We start from the raw sequence: 852 nt of genomic DNA, 5'->3' as shown, positions 1-852 counted from the left end.
GTATTTTTTTTAGTAGAGACGGGGTTTCACCATGTTAGCCAGGATGGTCTCGATCTCCTGACCTCATGATCCGCCCGTCTCGGCCTCCCAAAGCGCTAGGATTACAGGATTGAGCCACCGCGCCCGGCCTACTTTTTGTATTTTTAGTAGAGACAGGGTTTCACCATGTTGGCCAGCCTGATCTCGAACTCCTGACCTCAGGTGATCCACCTTGGCCTCCCAAAGTGCTGGGATTACATGCGTGAGCCACCATGCCCAGCCTAACTGCTGCTGCTTATTTCAGGGAGGAAGAGGAAGACAAGATGTTGGAAGCCATGATCAAGAAGAAAGGTGAGGCCCTTGCTGGGGATGAGGCTGGTGCCCAGTTGAACTTCGGCATTGGGGGTGGAAGGAAGGGATTAGTTGAAGGGAGGATTGGAGTGGGCACTACCAGGATGGCTGTGCACAAACTCCGCAGCCTCTGTTTTGCAGAGAGGGCTGTGTGTAGCAAGAGAGGCCAGCCTACAACCAGGAAGGCTGTGGCTTAGGCTTGGAGGGTAGCCGTGGGATGCCCTGATGCCCACAGAGACGACTGTGGATTTGCCCTCAGCTGTGCATTCCCCCTTGAGATCTGCAGCTGGTTTTGTTGGAGTCTGTGGGCCCAAACAGCAGTGCTTCCTGGGGACCAAGTGGTGCTTGGAACAGTTAAAAGAGTACTGGACAGGAGATCGAGACCATCCTGGCTAACACAGTGAAACTCCATCTCTGGGCCGGGCGTGGTGGCTCAAGCCTGTAATCCCAGCACTTTGGGAGGCCGAGACGGGTGGATCATGAGGTCAGGAGATCGAGACCATCCTGGTCTACACGGTGAAA

General features: G+C 54.7%; 1 protein-coding gene across 1 annotated transcript in view; it reads left to right on the top strand.

The window, feature by feature from the left end:
• The window catches only part of MICALL1 (MICAL-like 1), a 44,799-nt gene that overhangs the window by 41,366 nt on the left and 2,581 nt on the right, over positions 1–852 (top strand). Inside the window, exon 16 of the mRNA XM_011964332.1 lies at positions 284–330. Within this exon, the coding sequence (XP_011819722.1) occupies positions 284–330 (47 nt within the window). The remainder of the gene's footprint in view (positions 1–283; positions 331–852) is intronic.

The sequence above is a fragment of the Colobus angolensis genome, unplaced genomic scaffold (assembly GCF_000951035.1).
Source record: "Colobus angolensis palliatus isolate OR3802 unplaced genomic scaffold, Cang.pa_1.0 Scaffold65, whole genome shotgun sequence".
Classification (NCBI taxonomy): domain Eukaryota; kingdom Metazoa; phylum Chordata; class Mammalia; order Primates; family Cercopithecidae; genus Colobus; species Colobus angolensis.
Note: the sequence above shows the minus strand (reverse complement) of the source record. Positions and strands in the feature narration are given on the sequence as shown.